Source organism: Brassica oleracea, chromosome C2 (assembly GCF_000695525.1).
Source record: "Brassica oleracea var. oleracea cultivar TO1000 chromosome C2, BOL, whole genome shotgun sequence".
Lineage (NCBI taxonomy): Eukaryota > Viridiplantae > Streptophyta > Magnoliopsida > Brassicales > Brassicaceae > Brassica > Brassica oleracea.
In genome coordinates this window covers 16,684,018-16,705,397 of record NC_027749.1, presented here as the reverse complement: position 1 = coordinate 16,705,397, position 21,380 = coordinate 16,684,018, and the positions used below count along the sequence as shown (strand labels likewise).

General features: G+C 34.0%; 3 protein-coding genes across 4 annotated transcripts; 2 read left to right on the top strand and 1 right to left on the bottom strand.

The window, feature by feature from the left end:
- Positions 1-2,322: 2,322 nt before the first annotated feature.
- LOC106327918 (heat stress transcription factor A-8-like) lies at positions 2,323-4,026 on the top strand. 2 transcript variants are annotated; one of them, XM_013766232.1, is made up of 2 exons: positions 2,323-2,745; positions 3,017-4,026. In XM_013766232.1, the coding sequence occupies exons 1-2, from the start codon at positions 2,536-2,538 to the stop codon at positions 3,869-3,871; spliced, it is 1,065 nt and encodes a 354-aa protein (XP_013621686.1). In that variant the 5' UTR covers positions 2,323-2,535; the 3' UTR covers positions 3,872-4,026. The 2 variants fall into 2 exon arrangements, with proteins under 2 accessions (XP_013621686.1, XP_013621685.1); XM_013766231.1 differs by having other exon boundaries at positions 2,323-2,766.
- An 8,680-nt stretch (positions 4,027-12,706) lies between these two features.
- On the top strand, positions 12,707-13,493 carry LOC106326582 (basic blue protein). The gene is made up of 2 exons (XM_013764519.1): positions 12,707-12,984; positions 13,273-13,493. Exons 1-2 carry the CDS (start codon positions 12,780-12,782, stop codon positions 13,476-13,478), a joined length of 411 nt encoding a protein of 136 aa, XP_013619973.1. The 5' UTR covers positions 12,707-12,779; the 3' UTR covers positions 13,479-13,493.
- Positions 13,494-15,084: 1,591 nt separating this feature from the next.
- On the bottom strand, positions 15,085-15,552 carry LOC106326280. The gene has a single exon (XM_013764297.1). The coding sequence runs from the start codon at positions 15,435-15,437 to the stop codon at positions 15,237-15,239; it is 201 nt and encodes a 66-aa protein (XP_013619751.1). The 5' UTR covers positions 15,438-15,552; the 3' UTR covers positions 15,085-15,236.
- Between the last annotated feature and the right edge of the window lie 5,828 nt (positions 15,553-21,380).

Genomic DNA, 21,380 nt, shown 5'->3' with positions numbered 1-21,380 from the left:
AAATAAAAAATCAGATCATTATATATTTAATTTTTTAGAAAAATATATACATTTAAATACTTGAATTTTCCTATATTGTCTCTCATATAACTACAATATTTTTTAACCAACTTAATACATATTTTAAATTATTTAAATTTATAATTTTGTGCTATACTACGAGTTAAAATCTATATGAATATATATATATATATATATATATATATATATATATATCTGGACACTAAATATATTTAATATAAAAATAAATGTTTTCAATTTCTATTCATTAATTTTAAATAAATTTTCAAATATTGACAAATATAATAAAACTTAAATGATAATTTTAATACATAACTTAGCACCTACTTTTAAAATAATCTAACTAAAATAAAAAATACCACTCACTACTCAAAATATGGCTAAATTTTTTAAATATTTACATTTATAAAAAAATATTTATGTGTTTTTAAATCGCGGATAAAAATTTAGTTTTGCCAAAGAAAGAAATGCATGTTTATAGGCCAATAGTTATTGATCTTGTATATAACGTTTTTTGTCAGCAATTAATTATTCCAAGCTTTAACGGATTTAATTTCGCTGATTTATAACACGGTATATACACATTACGGGGAAATGATTTGATGTTTGTATCAAATTCGAAATGGTTTTTTTGATGTTTCTATGCAAAGCAGTAAAAACTAGGTAATAACCCGCGCAAATGTGATTATTAGTATCGTTATTTTTTTTAATAAGGAGACATTAATCTGTTTAATCTGGATATCGGTTCGGTTTTAGGTTATTTTTTTGTTTTTAATCTCTTAAAATATAACTATCATTTTAAATTAATATTTATTTGGTTTGTTCGGTTAAAATGTTTGATGTTTTTGGTTTTTATTTTCCTGTGATAATCAAAAATTACTATTATTTATTTGTTTTCATGTTATGAATCTTACATAGTCGTGATGCCGAATCAATGGTTTCATATTATAGTTTTAAACGGATAATAGTTAAAAAAAGAAAAGAAAATTATCAAGACAAATCATTTTACTACAATTTGGTCGATAGTGAAAGGATCAGTAAGAAAAAAAATATTTTAACTTCCAAAAAAATTAGATATTTCAGTTGTGGTAAATAATTAGTTATAAGGTGCTCACGTCAATGTGCATATGTATATAAAAGTATATAAAGATGGTTGATAAATACATAAAGATACTGTTAATTAATATTAAATGACTTTTTTCAAAATAATACGTGAAAAATAAAATTCTTAAAATGAAATTATTTAACAACAAAAAAATATTGTAAAATTTATATAAACTATAATATATAACTTATATATAATTCTTTAAATATATGTATATATATATATATATGCATATAACAGATCATATTGGATATTCGTTCCTATAAATATAGATATTTGTGATTTGTTTTTTTTTTTTTACGTATATTGCATTTTAGTATTTGATTTGCTTCGTAGAGTAACGGATATCCAGATTTTTCGGTTTGAATCAAAACGAATAACGAATCAAATCAAAATTTATGAATAATTTGTCTAAGCTCTATTCGTAAACAGTAAAAATAACGTAAAGAAGAACCATGCATGTGAGTTTTATATCAAAAAACGTAAAGTACATAGTGTGAACATATTTATGTAGAGTTTGGCTGAGAATCTCTCTAAATGGGATATGTGTCAATTTTAGTGTAAACGCATTTATTACAATGCTTCTATACATTACATGTGTCCAGTTTAGTATGAACACATTTATTACATTGTTTCTCCTTTAGTATATAAGGGATCAGTTGTGTCTATAAAAAAATGACTAGGATAGCACTAAAAAAGTTTTTGTCACAAATATAAATTCTAAAAATAAAAATGACCAAAATAGCACTTAATGTTTTATCAAAAGAAATAAATATACACTTATACTCCAATGGTAAATTAATATATATATTAGGGTTTAGAGTTAAGGGTTAAGGGTTGGGGTTTAGGATTTAGGATTTAGGGTTTAGGGTTTAGGGTTTAGGGTCTAGAGTTTAGGGTTTAGAGTTTAGGGGTGGGGTTTATGGTTTAGGATTTAGGGTTTAGGGTTTATAGTTTAAGTTTTACGGTTTAGGGTTGGGGAGTGAAGTTTTGGGATAAGATTTCAAATTTTAAAAAATTTTGAAAAATTTAAATTTTTCAAAAGATAAAATGCTATTTTGGTCATTTTAGTTTTTAAAAGCTATTTTGTGACATAAACTTAAAAATGTGCTACTTCGCTTGTAAAAAAAGGTCGGTTTATGTAATTATATCTAAATAAGCCTAAGGGAGAGAAGACTTTCAAAAATATCGGAAGACTTGAAAAATATCTTAACGATTTTGTAGAACAAACAAACAAAAAAATCTAAAAGCTTGACAGATCCTCCCTCCCTCTCTCTTCCTTGTAATTTCCTTTGATTGATTGAGAGAGCGATCCTTTGCCCTGCCTTCAAGTCTGTTCCTGTCTTCTTTAATCGCACCAAAGTAATTCAAAATTCAAAACTTTAATCAAAGAACTCGAGAGTCGAGTTATGGTGAAATCGTCGGACGGTGTTTCGTCTTCGTCTTCTTCAGTGGCGCCGTTCCTGAGGAAATGCTACGAGATGGTCGACGATTCCTCAACTGATTCCGTCATCTCGTGGAGTAGCGGTGCAGATAACAGCTTCGTTATCTCGGACACGAACGTCTTCTCTGCTCAGCTCTTGCCCAAATACTTCAAACACAGCAATCTCTCTAGCTTCGTCCGTCAGCTCAACATCTACGTTTTTCCCTCTCTGTCATAAGAATCAAAGATTATATATGTTGTTTTCTTGAATCGCCCGTTTGGTGTTTTTGTGCTGTTTCTTGAAATCTTGAATCGTAGTCTAACTTTTTTGTTTCTCTGCTTCTGTAAAGTGTATAGCTTTTAGAGAATTTTGATTACTTGATGTCACTTCCTCTGTGCACATGTGCCTGATTCTTGGATGTGGTGTAATGAGAGTAACGTTTGTGATTTTCTTATCTTCCTTCCAGGGTTTTAGAAAAGTTGATTGCGAGTTTGCGAACGACTGGTTTGTAAGAGGTCGAAAGGATTTGCTAAAGAACGTTATCCGGAGGAAGAATGTTCAGAGTAGTGACCATCAGAGCAAAAACGTTTCCAAAAAACAGGAAAGTACTTGTAAGGAAGATGATACTGAGAAGAGTGAGCTGTGGAAAGAAGTTGATATCTTAAAAGGGGATAAGAAGGCATTGGCGCAGGAGCTTGTCAAAGTCAGGCAGTACCAGGAGGTTACCGGCACGAAGATGCTACACTTGGAAGACAGAGTTCAAGGAATGGAAGAGAGTCAGCAGGAGATGCTTTCGTTTCTGGTGATGGTTATGCAGAATCCAAGTCTCTTGGTTCAGTTGCTTCAACCAAAGGAGAGTAGCTGGATAAAGGCGGAAGGAGGAGGAGGAGGAGCAAAGATTTTGGAAGAAGTTATAGATGAAGGAGAATCATACTCAAGTGGTCTTCCTTTAGTAACATACCAGCAGCCACAATCAGAGGGAACAGAAAAGTCAAGCTCGAGTGACATGAATGACTTCTTGAGAAACGCAGATATGTTGAAGTTCTGCTTGGATGAGAATCACGTGCCGTTGATCATACCTGATCTGTATGATGATGGGGCATGGGAAAAGCTTTTGTTGTTGAGCCCTTCAAAGAAGAAGAATGTGAAGAAAGGAAAGGATGATGCAACATTGGAGGAGGAGGAGGATGAAACCATGAAGGTGATACAAGAAGAAATGGAGAGAGCAGATGACTTTGATTTTGGACAGCTTACTCCAGAGAGGTCTAGGAATCTTGAGATTCTAACACAGCAGATACAATTGCTGGCTTCAAATGAATAGAAAAAATGGATGAGTTTTTTTTGAACATATCAAAACTTTGTTATGCAGTGAAACATTATAAGTAGGCTCTGGAGTATCATTTTTTGACCAGGGCTATTCTTTAAAGATAAGCTACAGCGTCTTACAAAAGAAAATACTGAGAATTTTACTTTCTACTCGGTAAACATTAGTAGCATTTTGTTAATGATTTTGTAAAAACAACACTTTTTTTTCTCTACATAATATAGATACCGATCTTGCTCATACATCTTATTGGTCAAAGTTGAATATGTTCAAAGATGAAATAAAACATGAATAATAGTCCTAGTACCCCCGTTAATGGCACAAATATCGAGCTAGGATTATTCTCTCATGAACTTCTTTATCTCTTATGTTGTCTATTTAAATTACACTAGATAATAGTACGCATTTGTTCTTTAAAAGATTTTAACATTTTGTAACAGTACCATCTTCATCGATTGTAAGATGGCGAATACAAATATTGGTCTCTTAAATGTATCATCATTGTTGAAGAGTTAACGTATTACATGCTCGTGTTCTTCCTCGATCCTCGATGTGTTAAATTTATAAAGAAGTTGGGGTCTTTGGAATGCTGTTGAAGGTGTGTCTGAGAGTAAGGGGGTTATTTTTGTGTGTTGTTTCTTCTCATTTCTATGTGGTGTTTCTCCTTGTCTTCTGGCTCAGTCGTCGTGAACGGGTGGTTCCAGGAAGTTCCGTTCTTGGTTCTATTCTAGTATCTGGTTCTCCGTACCGTTCTTGTCTTGTGTGCTTTCAGTGTAATTTCCGGGGATAATAATGTGTTCCTCTAGCTATTTCTTTAATTTCAAATATGTATTCTATCCAGTTTATTAATCAAATCTGTTCATTAAAACATGTTTGAGATTTTAGGATTGGTTTTCGAAAAGTTAAAGTGTAACAAACTGCTCAAATTAATTTTGACGTCTATAACTGAGATCAAATTAATTTTGACGTCTTATAATGATGGTCATTCGAGTTTTAGATTTGTGTCGGTTCTGGTTATCGGTTTTCAAGTTATAGGGGTTAGGTGTTTCAGACCCGTTTATGAACCACATTTTTCAGATCAGATCAGTCCGGGTAATGTTGGGTTAGAGTCGGGGTTTTACCATCGATAAAACCGAAGTGAACCACATTAAAAAAAAGTTTGGGGTTAATTTAGGTTTAAACCCAAAAATCTGACAGAAATCTAAAAATCCCAAATTAAACCTAAAAACCTGAAAAAATCAGTTAATTCATGTAATTCGAGGCTTTAGATATTTTTATTTATAAATTAAATTATATATATATATATATATTAATATTTTATTATATTTTAGATATCTGGATACCCATTTAGTATTCGATGTGATTTTAGTTTTTCTAATTTAGAAAATAGGACCTGTTCGGCTTATTGTAAACCGACGTGCGGGGGTTGTATATCGTAAATGATTTCGTTTAGTAGTTTTAGGAAAATTTGTTATTTAGAAAATTTTATTAATAAATTATTTTTTCCTGTGGGGTTACAATGAACCAGTCCCCTATTTATGAAATTATATAAATTCCTTTAGAACATTTTAAAAAAAAAAGATAACTTACATTGCTTTCATCATTTCGGCTTTTTTGACATTGACACCTCTCATTCCTCAAAGAAGATCCTGCAAGGGCAGAGATCTCTTGCCGAAGGTGAAATCTATGAGCTCTAGATGAGAACCGTACTGACGTACATAACGCATAGATGTACAATTGATAGTATCGCCGTGAAGAGCATCTCTTTCCTGAAAGATATGATTATCTTACGTATTTATTTTACAAAATATTACAAAAGTGTACCTCCTAAGTTTGAGACTTGGTGCTGCTATTCTGCCAGGAGCTTGAAGGGCCGTCCTAACATGCCTCTGAATTGCACATAAAGCACAAAACCTAGTCACATGGACTACACAAACGTTTTCATGAGAACATCCAATTAGACACTGAATAAAAGACCCACCAAGCCAAGCAATTAATCAAACCAGCTTATAAATGCAACATACAGCGTTTCACATTGCCAACATCTAGAAAGTAAGCATCTAAGCACTCAGTGTATGTCTAAAATTGCAATACAGAATTCAGAAAATATGTATTCCCAAGATTCTTCAAACCCAGACCCTACAAATCACTAACACCGACCAAATGTCAACAAAACCACAAAGGAGTTCTCGGATAAATAAAAAGACAGATATATTTATGTTAATCAATCAGTGCTTAATCTTCCCTCTCTTTTGATTTTTTTTTGCGAACTTGAAACTTGTTAGTGCAGCAGGGATTAACGTCTCCATCTTGAATTCAGAACCACCATTAGAGAAGCCACTAAAAGGTTTTCTAGCAAGATTAAAATCAAGTTGCAAAACCTTCGTCCACTTCTCCGAACCCTAAGACAAATCGCCTTCGTAATCACCTCGTACCAAACGCTTAACTTGAAATCCGCAAATCTGCTATGATCTCTTGTTCCAGATCACAAAAAAAATTAATAATGCCAAAAATTATTTAGTTGAAAGGGAAAGAGAAAAACGGAAATATATTGTTTGTTGGAATAAAAGGATTTCGTGAATAATAAAAATAATTAAAATGCATAGTTTAAAATTAATCAGTGGCAAAAATCTGTAAATATTATTGAAACAGAAAGGCACCTCAAAAAATTGCCTTCTGTTTTAATAGTATATATACTAGATTTTGATCCGCGCTTTCAAAGCGCGGGTTTATTTTCCTTTTTTTTTAATTGACAAATATTTAGTAAATGTCATATTTTGTATATTTGTGTTTTATTTTATAAAAGACTTAAATTTTTTATCTTTTTTTATCGTGTTTCATATTAAATGACTATTTATGTTTAAAAAATTAAATTTTATTTCTTTAATGAATTAAGTTGGTATAACTCTGATAAATTAATTTTATTATGTGGTTAATATTTTTAATAAAAAAAATATATACTTTTAATAAAGATTTATACTTTTCAATGAAAAAAATTAATTTTTTTTATGAATGCGTAAATTATATTAAGAAAAAAAATTAAGAATGGTTGAAAAAACTTATTTGAACTTGGACTCAATGGCCCTAAGGAAAAAAAAATGTGAGAATTGGATCTGATTTCTTAATCGGCCCAAATGGCCCAAGAGAGATCTGATGTAGACAGTGGGCTGGATCCAAAAAAAATGGCCAAATATAGATGTGTTATTAATATTACTTGATTGCCTTTAATGAAACATGCAATGTTAGTAAAGAAAAAATAGGCTAAGGTAAAAAAGGATAATAGGATCCTGCTTTAATAGTATAGATAGATTAGATGCAGGTTGGTTAAATGCAAACTAATATAAGTGTTTTTAAGTTATTAGAATTATGGTTTACATTGACAACGACCATACCCTTTATAATTTTTAATGTAAAAGAGCAAAGGAAAAGAAAATATACAAAAGGAAAAGCTGCAACATTAACTGCTAACATCAAATCTCAATGAAGCAGGAAGTAAGACTACAAATGTTTTGGAAGTTGGAACTACGTAAAAGCTTTTAAAAATAATACGATGGCTTTGATTCATGTTAAAAGGTTTAAAATATTTTTATTCAAGGAAGATCTCAGAAAATTTAGGAAATATAGTTATATTACCTATTAAATTGACTAAATTATTGTTAGAGAAATATATGGTAACACATTATTAGTCGAAATGTCAAAATATTATTAGTCAAATGAAAGGATACAACCTTGTTTAACAAGATTTTTCAGAATGTTTCTCTTTTAATAGTATAGATTTATTCCCTCTTCATTTTGTATTTGTTTGTTTTCAAAATTTAAAACATATACAATAAACTTTTTGATTCCATTAATAATAACTTTTTATTTTCTACATTTTAACATTCATTTTGATATATATATATATTTTATATATTTTAACATTAATATAGAAAGTCTAACAATAAATGTAAAATAAAAATAAGTGGATGGAACATATGTGAAAAGCGTGGTCACCGAAAATAGGTATGAGAAACATGGACATGATAGTTGTGGACAAGAAAATATGCTAAATCTTTTATAAATATGGTGATGGTGTTATTGTCGATTGATCATATATGTGTAGTTAGGTGCACGTTGTAGCAAAAGATCTGGGCTCTCATCCCAGCACTTCCACGCAAATGGAACCTGCGAGGCAGAGCCGTAGGCTCAAACTTAGGAAACAACTGTTTCCAGTTCAGGTTTGAAAGAGAGGAGGACTTACGAAGGGTCCTAGATAATAGACCCTATCACTTTGCTTACTGGATGGTTATCCTCCAGAGATGGGAGCCTGTGATATCCAACTCCGTCCCGTCAATGATCCCGTTCTGGATCGGAATCAAAGGTCTCCCACTCCACTACTGGCAAGACGACATGGTGTGCAGAGTGGGTCAGGAACTGGGAACTCTTGAGAATCATGAGTTAACAAAAACAACAGCCAGGGTCCAAGTGTCAGTTGATGGTCTAAAGCCTCTGATTAAGGAACTAATAATTGAATTCGACTCTGGAGAAGAGACCTCGGTTACCTTGGAGTATGAGAAGTTGAAATATCACTGCTCAGTCTGTTTCTCGCTCCTACACTCATGAAAGAACTGCCCGAAGACAAGGGAGGAGGAAAGAATCTGGAGCCAGACCCAAAAGACGTCACAAACTGAGACCCTCTATGGAACAGATACCACCTCTAGAGCTCAACAAATGGAGAGAAGGGAGCTAGAACAAATCAAGGCGAAGAAAGGAACTGACCACTATTCCTTCACGGCAAGACTAGACTGCCATGGAAAACCCTTTGGAGAGAGGGTGAGCACAAGGCAAACGCGTGCGCCTCCACCTACACCTATCACGATGAATGGGAACCCTCCCACGCAAACCTGGATTCACAAAACAACAAAAGAAGGATCCCATGAATACTCATCTCCACAGTATACTCAGAACAGACAAACAAAAGCTAGAGAGACGCAGAGAGGACGAGACCTTTTCCCTCAAAGAAGCCAAGGCCAATGGAGGGCTAAACAAACGGTTGATCTAGAAGAAAAATCAACCAAACCTGTAGAGCAACAGGACCAAGGGTCTAGAGAAACTGTTGCGCCCGAAACACTACAGATAAACCCCAATGGACTGTGCATACCCACAATGGAAGAGGTAATGGAGGACTTACATCATGTAACCAGGCAGTACTTAAGCTGCCCCGATCCTGTAGAAGCAGAGGCAAGGAGACAACGAGTCCTCCTGGGAGATGCTTCGGGCCAGATGGAGGAGACGGCAGTAGCAATTATCGCAGCAGAGACTCGCAGGCAAGCACTACTCTCACAGTCGATGGGGGATGAGAGCAACCCAAACACCCCCTCCCCCCCCGATCCAAAATACTCTTAACCAGACTCTATTACTCCCTGCACCCTCAGTCACCCATAACCCAAAGAATAGGGAGGAAAACAATGCAGAAGAAGGAGACTCAGGACTGCGCCCTATATCCAGAGAGACGGAATCAACTCCGCAAAGGACAATTGAAGGACCTGCAAAGTTAAAATCTATTGTCATTAGTCCTAATGTCGAACAAGAGGAAGCTCCTATGATGTCCCAAGTACCTATAGAGCAACTAAGAGAGGAAGAGACACTTAGAGAGTTTCAAAATAAAGTAAAAATAAGGGTTAAAAGACCACTTCAAGCAAGATCAACGGGGAACAGTCTGAATATCCTAAGGGGAGCTAGTTCAAAAAAGAGGAGGATCAGTCAGTTCCAAAACTCACCAGCGAGAGGAGCAGCCTCCCCAAAAAGATCTAACTCAACTTCACAGAAGAGAGCAAACAATGACAAGACCACTACAAGAACATCAAAAAGCTCGAGGAGCAAGAACCTGAACCCACCAATTAATCTCATCCCTGCAAGGACCAAGAGAAGCTCGGATTTTCGGGCTTCTCTACACCCGGCTCCTTAGTCGTGGCTAGCTGGAATTGTAATGGGTTGGGGAATCCCATTACAATCCAGCGTCTGAAGGAGATTCACAGACGAAACTCTCCTGATATCTTTTTCCTCATGGAAACGAAAAACCCCACTGATGTCGTGTTGGAAAAGCTCCAGTGGCTCCTCTAGACCAATATTTTGTGGTACCTCCAAAGACACCAGGCAGTGGAGGCCTCTTCTTAACCTGGAAACCTGACATCAAGTTATCAGCGTTAAAATCCTCAAAGAACTTCCTGGACACCACAATAACTCATAAAGGCATCAGTTTTCATGCTACTTTCGTCTACGGTGAGCCTGATCATACAAAACGGCAAGCTGTTTGGAATGAACTAACAAATCTACAGACCACTCAAGGGGAACCATGGCTGTTAACAGGAGATTTCAATGAGATCATCGATAATAATGAGAAGTGTGGAGGACCAGATAGAGCTGAGGGTACATTCTGTGCCTTCAGGACTTTCTTATCAAACAATGATCTCTTCGATCTAAAGCATTCAGGCAGTTACCTCTCATGGAGAGGCAAGAGACACACACACACCTGGTTCAGTGTAGACTCGACAGGTCGATCAGCAATAGCGAATGGATAGAAATTTTCCCCTCTTGTAGAAGTCACTATCTGAGATATGAAGGCTCTGACCATCGACCACTCATCTCCTATCTGGATGCGACAGAGAAAAAAGGCACCAAGCTGTTCAGATACGATAGGAGGCTAAGAGAAAATCCAGAAGTAAAACTATATATTATCTTCGTTTTTTTTAAACTCTCAACGATATATTGCTTAAAAATGTTTATATACAGAAAATAATAGTATAATAACCTTTAGTTCATATACTATTTTAAAAACATGTTATTAGAAAACTTTATGGAAAGTAGAAACGTGGACATGAAATGTGTGGATGAGAGTAGATTCAATTATGTAACCTTGTGTTTTGAGTTGACAATTAAATTTTGGATGAGATTCGTTGTACACTATATGAATGAGAACACAACAAACTTAAAATAAAATCCACATAACATGTGATATTCATTGCAAATTAAGCCTAGTGTTTCTGAAAAAACTCATATTTATTTATGATTCTCTTGAAACAGTGAATGATAAAAAGTATTGGTAGGAGTAATAGAGTAGTGGACGAAAATTTCGTGGATGAAAAAGTTGTGGACGGTAATTTTGTGGATGGAAGAGTTGTGGACAACATAGCAAGCACATCATAGCGGTACCAATGGTGACCTTGTTTGATGCTCGACGAATTCCATCATGTATTCCACCAATCCTTCACAATGTCCTTTATTTTATCGTGCTCATCAATTATATTCTCTATCCATAGTTCAAGTTGAGAAAAATACTATGACATAATTGAGTTGAGGAAGTCTAGTTCCAACTGTAAAGATTGTCCATCCATAATTTTAAAACACAAGAGAATTTGTAATTCATACATTAGTGTTTCTTCAATAGCTACTGGCAGAGGTATTCTAAGAAAAAAGAATAAAATAGAAGGATTTCCATTAAAGTACAAAACTTTGTCTTTAAATTTGGGAAAATAGCAATTCCACCATTGACTACCATGGTGAAAAGGACGGAGTTGGTTTGAGGAGTTATGATTTTCTCAATTACACTAAAAATCTGTAATTTAAAGATTTTTAAGCTCAACCATTTAAATTAGGATTTCAGTGAGTATTTATACTATTGTGGAAGAAGAGGTTGATTAGTGAAACAAGAAAGAAAATGATTTAACGAAATCAAAAGATTAGATAAGAAAAAAGTTAGGATTCTTTGTTTAAGTGGAATTAGAAAAATATCTAGTTAATAGATTTGGTTGGAAGGGAAAATTGGGAAACTAGCCATCAAAAAGTGCTCTAGAAGCATAAAGTGACTTATTCTGTAATTGAAAAATCAAATACTGTGTAAATGTAATTTTCACTTTTTTTTTTTGTCAACAAACGGCTATTCTATTACTCTAACATGAGGTGGTCTGGGTAGCCAGACCGGAATAGAACAACCAATAAAACATAAAGATCTATGAAAAGATCGAGCATTCCTTGCTAAAGAATCAGCAATTTCATTCTGTGTTCTTGGCACGTAGGTGATCTTGAAGTCCGAATAACACATGAGGATGATTTGAATGGCTTCTAGCTCCGTTGAAAACTTTGGCCAGGCTTGGGGTTCCTTTATCATAGCTATCAGGTCTTTGCAATCTGTACCAAAGTGTTGGCAGTTTGAATGTTGAAGCATGCTTTCCAATGCCCATTTCAATGCTTCCAATTCCGAGTGTAGTGCTGTCTTCCGCCTCCTTAAATTCCGTGTTCCCATAAGTTGGATCTTTCCCGTGTTATCCTTTCACTTTTTAAGTATAATATTTACATAATTAATAATTGGTACACATAGTTTTAGGTACACTTTGAGTTCGTAAGCTATTACATTTGTTTTTGGATCACCAAATTTCCAAATATGCACAAATACATGTAAAATTATAACAATGGCAATCACTGAAATATATTTACTAACTAAAAGGCAATTTAAAACTTTATATGAGAGTGCATGAAGTAATGACGCGTCAGCATAGAAAAAAATGTAAATAATACACCATTTAAAAGTTATTTTCTAAAAATGTTTCTCTTCTAATATATAATATATATATAAGGGATGTGATTGAGAAATTACCTAACTAAAACAATATTTTGTTTGAATTTGAAAATTCAAGCCATGAAATCAATTAATTCCATACAAAAATAGTTTGACTGTTGACAAAAAAAATAGTTTGGTTTAAGTATTAATTTTAGGATAAGTACTATATGCATTACCTTATAATATCCTATATATAATATTTCTTAGATAATCATGTGTATTAGTCTCCTCAAACAACATATATCAATCAACGGTTTATATAAATAATCACAAAGGTTTTGTCTAGTTCACTGGAACTTTTTGACCCATATGGCTCGATCATCAGTACATGTTTCATATGCAACAGTACCAATGGTTATTGTCATGACGGTTTTATGTTTGTTTCTAGCAAATAATGTGACCCATGCCCGAATGCCAGCCAGTTACTATGTTGGAGGCGTGTATGGTTGGGACCCGATTATTCCAATGGACACTTGGGCACGAGGCAAAATCTTCTACGCTGGTGATATTCTCGGTATGGAAACGATGTTAAAAAATCATATTAATGTTGATTGATAAACAAATATTTTATTAGTTTAATTGAATAAGAGATGACTTGCTGGATAAATCATCTTGTTCCGGTCCAAACTATGTATCAAAACCGGATTAAGGTGTTATGTTATGATATTGATCCACTCCAGGCCTAATTAAACTCCGAATGGTTTTACTCATCTATTTTGGTTCATCGAGCCAACTTTATTAGAAAGGGTAAATATTTGTAGACAATAAATTTATATTGATATAATATGGTGTTGCATTGCAGAATTTAAATACGATTATCAGACAAGCAATGTGATGGTGGTAAATCGTACTGGCTATGAAACGTGTATAGCAAACGAGGGTGCGAAAGAGTACACATCCGGCGACGATAGGATCAGCCTTCCATATGGTCTTAGCTACTACATCGGGACATATGATGCTTCTGATTGCTCAGCTGGCTTAAAGATGGCCATAAGAGCAATTAGTTGAAATAAGTAATTAGTTGAAAGTGAAATTATTAATGCATTTTTTTTGTAAGTCAATTCACTCAAACGCTCATATGAATAAAAAAGTTATCTCATAACTTTATCATGTTGTATGCGATTTCGTTCTTTGTTATTCTCCAAACATTATTCAAGAATTTATTTCCTCAGATTTGTTAATGTGCGATCGTCACATTCATTTCTTACAAAATAAAAAATGGCTTTTAAAAATAATGACATAAAATCAAATTAACTGTGACCTGAAAATGTTACTTATATAGATTTATATTTTTGTCGAGATTCTAAATATGGTAACAACTCACATATATGTTACGCAAATTTAAAATAATTGTATAATCACTATATTAATAAATTGAGAACTAAATTTTTCAAATTTATATGGAAAATCTCTAAATATTTATATTGAAGTTACTTTTTAATAAATTTAATGTTATAATCACTATATTCATTGTTATAAAAATGGTATGATTTTTTTAAAAAAACTATGACCAGACAAAGTTAAATGTGACATTGGCAGTTTATGAATGAATGTAAAATTATATTCATCAAAATCAGTTGGTACATCTAGTGCATACCTGTTTTTGTGTTGCATCACTTTTTTTTTTGATAAGTAGTTTCATTATCAAGATAATGACATTAGGGATACAAATAGTTTTTGCAAGCAAAACCTACTGCATCAATGGATGCTAATTAAAGCAGAGGTCAAAACAAAGCCCCAAAAAAAAGCTAAAAAAGACTTTGTAAGACAAACAAGGTTTAATCTAGTCCCTAACGCTAAGACTAAAGCTTAACAAAAACGAAATTCCTAGCAGCTATGAAATTCCAGTAGAACGGTACCTGCAACAAGAGTGATGATCAACAGAGCAGAACAGCCAGAGAACAATTCGAGGACCCGCATATTGTCCCGAAGGCGACTCCGAACGAGCAACAGGCGAAGCAGGGGTGACTAGGTCCTGCTCCGGCCATCACACAAAGAAGTCCACTCCAGTTGCATCACTTTACAAACGAGATAGTATAGATTTAGCATCTACTAGCGAACCAACACAAGAGGATGGAACCATATCTCTTGTTGTCTGATTACGTCAGCAAACATAGCCAATTCCTATTGTTTTTGTCAATGATTTTCCCAAGATTTTGTGGTTGAGTTGGAGCTTCACCATGCTGCCGCTGGTTCCTTCCCTCCAGAGTGAGTGTACTGCAATTGATTGGACTTTCATTGTGTTGTCTTAGATGATCTCTACTATGTCTGGCGAGCAAGTTGAGTGTTTCATCGTCCTACATTATCTCTACACGAGAAGCCCAGACGAGTAAGGAGTCATAAATGCAAGAGAACAGACCGAGTCCTAAGCAGTACTCACTGTGGCTTGATAACCAAATAGAGGATCAGATCTGGAAAGAAATAAATGCCACATTGGATGATTACGATCTTGTCGAGAGAGGAAAAAGAGTTCAGTCCAGTTATTATCCTCTAATGGTTCAAATTGGATTATCTTTGACACAAGAGAACTTATAAGCTCCACATGTGTTTGTTTCTTTTTTTTTTAAGGATTTTGAGTTCTCTGGCAGATCGAGTCAATACATATACATTTTGTTCTCAATGAGTTTTGGTCATTTATAGTGACAATATCTCTATCTTACATACATATCATGTAAATCCAGATCTATATACATCGGTCATATTTAATCCAAAGCGTATTTACATAGAACATATACAGCAAGGAACGACTACAAAAGCAAGCAATCATTAGTTGCCAACAGAAACAGATCTCTCTCCTAAGCCAAGTGGTGAACGTGAACGTTGACTCCTCTTGATCTTGGAAAGTACCCTTCTCATCTCCGGTTGATGCAGCGATGGCTGACTTATCTTCTCAAATTCTCTCTTTATCTTCACCACTTGGCTATGTTTTGGACCATCCTCGTTTCCATGATTGTTCTTGTTCTCCATTTTCACCCCCACAAACCCCGAGACAAACAAAGAACTATATCCTGTTTTAAAAAGACGACACGAGTTGTGTGTGAAAGCAGAAGAGAAATCAGGTTGGTGAGCAACGCCGAAATGGTTTGAGAATATTATTATACAGAGAGACGACTACTACTCTTTCTTGTGTTTATAAACAAACGTGAAGAATGAGACAAGGACGGTGTCTTCGGAAAGACCAGGAGGCTGCCATGTGGACTCAGGTCGTCGGTCAACAAGAAGATTCTAGAGGATATGCTTTTGAGACCATTACTTCTCTAATCAGTCGTTAATTATTATCCAAACGCATTATTCTCGTGTTACTTTTTTGTCATTAAATAATGTAGAAAGCTTAGACGTTTTGTTCATTTTTATTTTTGCTTTCATCTTCACTCTTCTCCATACCGTAATATTAAGCCTTCTTTTTGACGTCTATGAAGCTGGAGAATTTGGGTTTGTTCATATGGTTGAAGTTTTTAACTGAGAAAACATATAATTTTAAAACCTTATATGGTTGAAGTATATAAATTAAGAAATCAGATAAGAAAATTTTGTGTTATAGGTGTGGTAGTGGTAATTTTAAATTTATTATTGCGATTTTTATGTATTTATCTTGACAATAGCTATCATTTTTGCCGAGATAAAATAAAATAAAATAGGATTGGTAAAATATAAAAATATGTCATGCACGTATAAAAAAAAAATTTAGTTGATATTTTTATTTTGAATTTATCTAGTACTTAAAAATATTATTGTTCTTACATTCCAAATTATTGGGATACATTAAAATTTTGCCTAATAAATCTTGGAAAATAAAATTTCTTCAGACCGTATGTTTTTTAAAATGAATCTACATCATCATCATTGAAATTTGGTATAATTTTTATTTTGAACTGAAAATTTGGTGTAATTCTTTGATAGGTTTCAATTCTACAAAATATAAGTACAATATGTTTTTTTACATTCAAATTTTAGAAGTAAATATGATAAGTTTATTGGGCTTCCAACTTAAAACCAATTTATATATTACTTAAATCTCTTTCATATTTTCGATGTGGGATCTTATCTCCAACACCCTCCCTCGAGATAATGGTGCATATAACCAATAATTTCGCATTACCTCCACAATGTTTTATTTTTTTCTAGTCTTATATGGGCCATCGGCTAGTGGGATGATCGGGCCTCTTTCCGGGCTGGATTAATGGGTCAGGGTGTGAACCTGGCACTGATACCATGATAAGTTTTTTGGGCTTCCAATTTAAAACCAACTAGATCTTGCGCGGGTGTTTTCTTTCATTTTTATATACATAATTTTTTTTCTATATTGTTAATGGTAAATATTCTTAACATTAACCATATTTTCAAACGTTATTGTTTTTTGAACAAAATAACGTTATAATCAACATGTGTGGTCTTTTTCTTCCTTTACTTCTTCTACCATTTTTACAGATAATTTCATAATTTTTAAAGTCATATATTTGTTTGTTTTTACTCCATAAAGATTTGTAGTATATATTTTATATATTTTCACAAACAAAAACGTATATAACAAAATAAAGTTGCACCTTCTATTCATAAATTTAGATTGAAAAGTAAACTATGCAATTATAACAAAAAGTAAAATTAAAATTTTAAAAAATATTATGATATAAATTACAATTATTCATACTAAAACAGTATAGGGTTCGGTCATAAATCTTTCTTATTCCAACAATTTAGCACCCCTTAAATAAATAAAATAAATTTTAAAAAATTTGGAATTATAATTTCTATTAAAATAAATTTGTTAAAAAAACTTATCCCGCGCTTTATTGTTTATTCCTAGAGTTTGACATGTGACCGTCTGAATACATGTTTTCACTTTATTTATTTTTTCGTACTAAATGGTATAATATATATTTGTAAATTAAATTATTTTATCTAATTTTTAGTATAACATTTTAAAACATAACAATTTTATTTATTACTTTGAATAATTATATTTTGTTATTTTAATCGTTTATTATATCACTTTGTAATAACTAATTGGTCTTATACATTTGAAAACATTATACCAATAATTTATCAATAGATTATTTTATATTTTACTTATATATTATATAAACTGATTATGATATGTGGGTTTTACTTTATTATTTATTACTAATAAATATCGGAAAACATGTAATACGTTAATACGAAATATATTAGGAAATCTATTGGAAAATCTATTTTGGTTATTTGATTAAGGATTTATAATTTAAATTATGAAAAGACAAACACACTTAAATATAGGTTCAATAAATATCTCAACGGCATATGTTATTGTAAATAAGTGGTAAAACTAAATGGTAATCTAGTTTTGTACTCTCATTTTAATAGATTAGATTGTCGATTAGTAGATAGGCTCAAGTCATTTCCATATTACTTAAGTCACTTTCATATTTCCGATCTGGTATCTTATCTACAATAAAATATGAATGCAGGAAGAATAGTTGAAAATAGAAAGAGAACAAAAAACATACAATTACGAAGAGATGTAGGATTGTATTTTTTTTTTGTCATCAGGATCGTATATAATTATTGAATGAGGCTCTACCGATTGATGGAGCCAAAAGTTGAACACAAGATTGAGCGATGAGTTATAATTTATGATTTGATTTGAGGTTATTCTGTAGGTGAGATGATTAACTGACTTCCTTACGCGAATTTTCATGCAGAAACTCTATTTGTTTCACTCCACATCCAATCTGGCTGTTTTTTTGTTTCCTAAATTGCCATCTCTACTGCCCGGTATGGGTTTTCAAATAATATGGACGTTAGCCGAGAGGAAGGGACCGACTGATCCACTTCTTGGCAGGTGCGATCCGGTCTTTCTATTCGAAGATTCATAAAAGTTCCCCAATAAAAATTAATCCATGGTCTACTAACCAAATAGATAATAGACTAGTCCGGTTCTTTTATTCGAAGATTCAAAAAAGGTCTTCAGTAATATTGATTGATAGTCTGCCAACCAAACATATGATCACTCGAAGACCAAAATTTTGGGAGTTCGATCGGGTTTGAGACGGCATGATTTTGACATGCTTAGAGCATGATTAATAGGAGTTCTTAGGGTGGAGTTCTTAGCGGAATATAAAAAAACGTCAATTAACTTTTAATTAAAAAAACTAAGAACCGACTCTTAAATTTTCTTATATTCCGTTAAAAACCCCACCCTAAGAACCCCCCATTAATCATGCTCTTGAGCCCTTTGCAAGACTTTTCAAAAGTGTAAGTTTTGATAAATAAATAAAAAACTATGAACCTTAGTTATTATGGAGAAGATTTCCTAACCTTGTAATGTTTTTCCCTCAATCTGTTTTACTTATTCTGTGAATATTTTCTCAAATGGGTTTTATAGATTTCAAAGGGAGTTATGTTTAGGTTATCTTCACGTAGGTTGTATTGATTGCTGAGTTTGATATAAAACCAACACCCGTACGTAATACATAGAATTAAAGTAGGTTTAATCTCAGTTTGATTTTTTTTTTTCGGCCCAAAGGTTTCATTAGTAAAAGCCCAAAGGGATATTACAAACTGGTGTTAAAATATTATTATCCTTCTATTTGTATTCGTGTCGTAAAACAACAGAATAGAATCTGTATGTTTCTATCTTCTTCATAAACATAAGGAGCGATTTAATTTATATATAGGAAATTACACAATCATAGAATAATGTAAAGATTAGAGAAAGAAAATACAAATATGAAAAGAATGCAAATCATAAACTAATAAGGAAAAGAGAAACTAGGGTTTCTCTCTCCAGCCACCGGCTCTCTCTCTCTCTAGGACGCGCCCATCTCTCTCTCTAGGTATGGGCCGGTTATGGACATCCACAATATGATTTATAACACTCCCCCTTGGATGCCATAACTATACATAGTTTGTAATACGCTTTAGATGTTGCCTCAATAAAACCTTACCAGGAAAACCCAATGGGACAAAACCATGGTGAAGGAAAAAGAGTACAACACGTATTACTCCCCCTGTTCTGAACATCACTGAAGGCCTTTTAGTCTACGCATCCCAATCTGATGCGTGAGCTTCCTGAACGTGCAGGTAGGAAGTGATTTGGTGAACAGGTCGGCTGTGTTGTCACTGGAACGCACTTGGATGACTTGGACCTCACCGGCTTTCTGAAGCTCGTGCGTGAAGAAGAACTTAGGCAGTATGTGCTTCGTCCGGTCTCCTTTGATGTAGCCATCCTTAAGCTGAGCAATGCACGCTGCATTGTCCTCATACATCACGGTTGGTGCATCCTTGCCTTCGGTCATCCCACACAGACTCGCAGCTGGCCTCGTGAATAGCCAAGATTTACGAATAGTTTGATGAAGTGGCCTCGATCGTCTGCTTCATGGAACGCCATGATAATAACCTGCATCAACAAAGCCAACTAATCCTTCTTTGTTATGGTTAGTATAAAATAAACCCAAGTCTTTCGTTCCTTGCAGGTAACGAAGAATATGTTTAATCCCGTCTCAGTGCCTTTGGGTTGGACAAGAGCTAAATCTAGACAATAGATTCACGACAAAACATATATCTGGTCGTGTGTGACTAGCCAGATACATCAAAGCTCCTATGGCACTGAGATATGACACTTCAGGACCAAGGACATCTTCATCGTCCATCTTAGGACGGAATGGATCAGTGTTCAGGCCGAGGGACCTCACGACCATGGGGCTAGATAAGGGGTGAGACTCGGCCATGTTAAATATCTTGAGTACTTTTTCTGTATATGCCATTTGATGCAAAAGGATTCCATCTCTTATGTACTCAAGCTGTAATCCCAAACAAAATTTCGTTTTTCTTAGATCTTTTATCTCGAATTCTTTCTTAAATATTCAACTGTTTGGGAAATCTCTCCAGAGGTTCCTAGGATATTCAAATCATCAACATACACTGCTATGATTACAAAGCCCTGGCTGAATTTCTTTATAAAGATACATGGGCTGATCGGATCATTCTTATATCCCTCTTTCACTAAGTAATCACTTAGTCTATTGTACCACATTCGGCATGATTGTTTTAATCCATAAAGTGATTTATTCAACCTTATACAGTGTTGTTCTCGAGTACTCGATTTTTTTTTGAACTCTATACCCTTTGGTACTTTCATATAAATCTCATTATCCAGTGGCCCATATAAGTATGCAGTTACAACATCCATAACCGCAATACTAATTTTGACTTATCAAGAATCTAAAAGTAGTAGCATCCACCACAGGGGAGTATGTCTCCTCATAATCTATTTCTGGTCTTTGTGAGAATCCTTGTGCAACAAGCCGTGCTTTATATCTAACGACAATACCATGTTCGTTTCTCTTCCTCACAAAGACTCACTTGTATCTAACTGGTATAACATCATAAGGCGTTCGGATAATAGGACCGAATACATCTCTCTTCTTTAAAGAGTTTAACTCCACGTTTATAGCTTCTTTCCATTTGATCCAATCTGATCGTTGAGTGCACTCATAAATAGACGTGGGTTCATGATCCTCATTATCATCCATGATTTCAAGTGCTATATTGCATGCAAATATATCATCAATGTCGGCATTCTTTCTGTTCCATTGTATCTCAGACAAGACATAGTTTATTGAGATCTCATTATTATCAGGACCTTCAGTACCTTGAATCTTGGCGTCCCAAGAATCAGGATTAGATACATCAGGACCGGCTGCAACTAAGCATTCATGATCGGCCGCGATCGCTTTGTATTAGATACATCAGGGCCGGCCGCATCTAAGCATTCATGATCGGCCGCGATCGCTATTAGGGTTTTGGGATCGGCCGCGGCTAAGTCCCAGGATTTAGGAATGGTCGCGGTTGTGTCTGAGGTTTCAACCACCTCAGTTTCATTATCTGCACCTTTCTTAGTTTTTCGAGGGTTCTTATCTTTGGAAACTATTG